Here is a 2,906-nt window from a genome sequence, read left to right on the forward strand (position 1 = left end):
TCTACATCTGGTTCTCTGACCCTTTCTTCTTCCTTCTCTCTCTGTCACTTGTTTCCCAACACTCACCCCCAGCATGTGTCTATTTTCTGTGAAGGCTGAACTGCCTCTCATTGCACCTCCATATCCCTCTTTTTCTCCTATGACCGCAGTTGAATGTTCAGAGGAAAGAGCTAAGTAACCATCTTTGTTTCACCCCAAGCATCACCTCTCACCCAACACACTTGCAAGTCTGGCCACTGGGAGTTCTAGGCACAGGGCTTATGGAAGGCCCCAGCCAGCCCAATGGCTTTGCACTCAACTCTGGCAACAGGTTCCAGTTCTGAGCGTGGCTCAAGGGTTGGGGAGGTTTACCTTAACAGAGCAGGGCCTCACGGACTCTCTCCCCTAGTTCATAGTGCCCCTCTAAGCTTCTTGGGCTAGAGGAGAGAGGGGTTTCACAGTCTCCAGTTCAGGCCTTTCACTCTAACTGTTCCATGTGCCAGGAGTGGGAGGGGGTGGCAGGAGGGAATGCAAAGAAGGTCCTACAATGGCCAGAGAGAGACCTCTCTCCTCTTAGGGACACAGAAAGAGATGGTGACAGAGAACAGAAAACACAGAGACACACACACAGAAATAAAAACACAGATATCCTTAAATACAACCAACGCCCCTGCAAAAAAAGACAAAAAGCAAGGCTACATGACAACCCAGACAAACACAAGCTCCATAAAACCCCCCAACTATAGTAGCACAGACTTACAGAATATGCATCAGTAAACACTTTCACTCAAATTGTACTTAATGGGTATAGATAGTGTCCATGAGCACGAGGCACCCAGATCAGCCCAGGCCACACGAAAGTCTAAACTGGAAGATGAGAATCCCCAGGTGCATTTGAAACAAAGGCTCTCTGCAGAACCCCAGGCAGAAACCTTCCTGTGAGCAGAGCGAAAATGAAAGCGCTGGAAGGGTCACAGTCTTCCCAGAATCCTGGCCCCATTAACAGCCAAAGGCCAAGGCCACACTGTCCCCTGTATCTGATAAGCCCAAGCCCTCCTCTGCCTGCCTGGGCTGCTCAGGGCCCTTCCTCACTCCACTCTGCCTAGGAGTCTGGGAGACCCCAGACTGGGAAAGGGGAGTGCAGACAAGCAGACAGAGCTGGTGACTGCTGGAGTTCACGTACATTTATTCAATTGACACCAGTGGGGAGTGGGGGGGGGTGGAGACAGGTTTTTCTTTTCTTCCACACAAACCTTCAGACAGTTTCACAGAGTCTCCCCAAGTGGAGAAGTCTAAATCAATGCACACCCAGTGGACAGAGAATGCAGATAGCAGCCCGCTGTACAGATATTTACACATAATTACAGGACCCCTGCCACAGGATGTGCCCTGGCCGCCCCCCCGCCTCTCCAGTCCCTGACCCAGACCCTCCGCTCCCACCCCAACCTCATTGCCTTTAGCTACAATAAATATCCCAGGGCCTGGGACATAGCAGACCGCTGAGAGGGCTGCTGGCCCTGGATGGCTGGACCCAGCCGGCCACGGGAAAGGGGTAAAGTTCCTTCAAAAGCGCCCCAACACAAAAGAGGGAGGATTTTCCTCAATCCGCAATTCCGGGATTGCGCACAGATTGTGGAGACCCCTCGCTTCACCTGTCCGTTCAACTTCGCCTGTATAGACACTGCTGTAGGCTTCCAAGAGAACGAAGTTCCTTGGAGAACAGCAAGGAAAAAAAAAAGTTGAATTTTTCTTTTAAGCACAAAGCAGGTAATAGGTGTCTTTAAATTATAATATTGGACAATCAGGGCCTCAAATTTGGGGAAGGAGTGTGGGAGAGGCAGAAAGGAAGACCGCTCTGCGAAGTTGGTGTTTCTGGCGGGATCTGCCGGGCCTGGGCGGGCACCTCTCCGGGAGAGCATTCTTCCGGGGCTGCCGAGAGGCGCAGAGACTGGGGAAAAGCGAAGACTTCCCCCTCACCCTTTTACTGCTCAAACTGGAATGGGATCATGGCTAGCGACCTCGTCGCATAGACCCGGGCCTCCCTCTGAGCGACGGAGCCCGCTTCGTTCCAACTATCGGAGAGATTCTGAGCGTGGAGCCTGAAATGCTAAGTCACGCGCGCCGGCCCAAGGTCTGGAGACTCTTCATAAATAGACTCCCTGAGTTCCGCTGCGACCGCAGGAGCTCCCGGGAGAGACTGAGGAGTGCGGGCTTCAGTGGCCCAGATCCCGACACGGTCAGAAGTGGCAGCCACTGAGGCCTGCTACTTTGCCGGCAAACGGGGGCCCTGAGGACAGGAGCGCGTCCCCGTGGTGCGAGAGGCGGATGTGGCCGGCCACTGGAGCTAGGGCCGGGGTAGTCAGCATGGCCAAGACCTGGGCCTGACCCCCAGGACCTGTCGCCGCCGAGAACGGCGATCCTGGGGAGCCCTCGCCCCCGCCCGGGGGTACTGCCCCGCCGCCACCGTGGCCCATGATGTGGTCTATAGAGAAGGAAGGCCTCTGCCCGGCCCCGGCGCCCCCGCCGCCCGCGTCTGTCTTGAGGCCCTGGCGCAGGAGCGCGGTGCCTGCTGCGGGAGGGCTCAGGGACGCGGGGTAGAAGGCTTTGGCGCAGCCAAGCTCCGAGCCTAGGAAGGCTGGCAGGCCTGAGGGGCCCGGGCCCGATCCTGTGCCCGGCGCAGGCGCAGGGGCCGGAGCCGAGGCTGCGCCCGCGAACACCGAAGCCGTCGGAGGTCCGGGTGGAGGCGCCGCGGCACGGCCTGGGGGTACCGACAGCTGGCAAGGTGCAGCGGCGGCGGCGAAAGCGAAGGCGTGCGGGTGTGGATGCGGGTGCGGAGCCGGGCCCGGCGGGGGGGCGCCGTAGGCCGGGAGCGCTAGCCCGTAGCCGTAGCCGTAGGCGCCATAAGCCGCGAAGCCCGGCAGGAAGGC

At 57.7% G+C, this 2,906-nt stretch overlaps 1 protein-coding gene across 1 annotated transcript in view; it reads right to left on the reverse strand.

The window, feature by feature from the left end:
* Positions 1 to 2,216: 2,216 nt before the first annotated feature.
* Positions 2,217 to 2,906, reverse strand: part of FOXD2 (forkhead box D2) — a 1,455-nt gene continuing 765 nt past the window's right edge. Inside the window, exon 1 of the mRNA XM_007463921.1 lies at positions 2,217 to 2,906. This exon is cut by the window's right edge and continues 765 nt beyond it. Coding sequence (XP_007463983.1) covers positions 2,217 to 2,906 — 690 coding nt within the window.

The sequence above is a fragment of the Lipotes vexillifer genome, unplaced genomic scaffold (assembly GCF_000442215.2).
Source record: "Lipotes vexillifer unplaced genomic scaffold, Lipotes_vexillifer_v1.1 scaffold13, whole genome shotgun sequence".
In the NCBI taxonomy this organism is placed as follows: domain Eukaryota; kingdom Metazoa; phylum Chordata; class Mammalia; order Artiodactyla; family Lipotidae; genus Lipotes; species Lipotes vexillifer.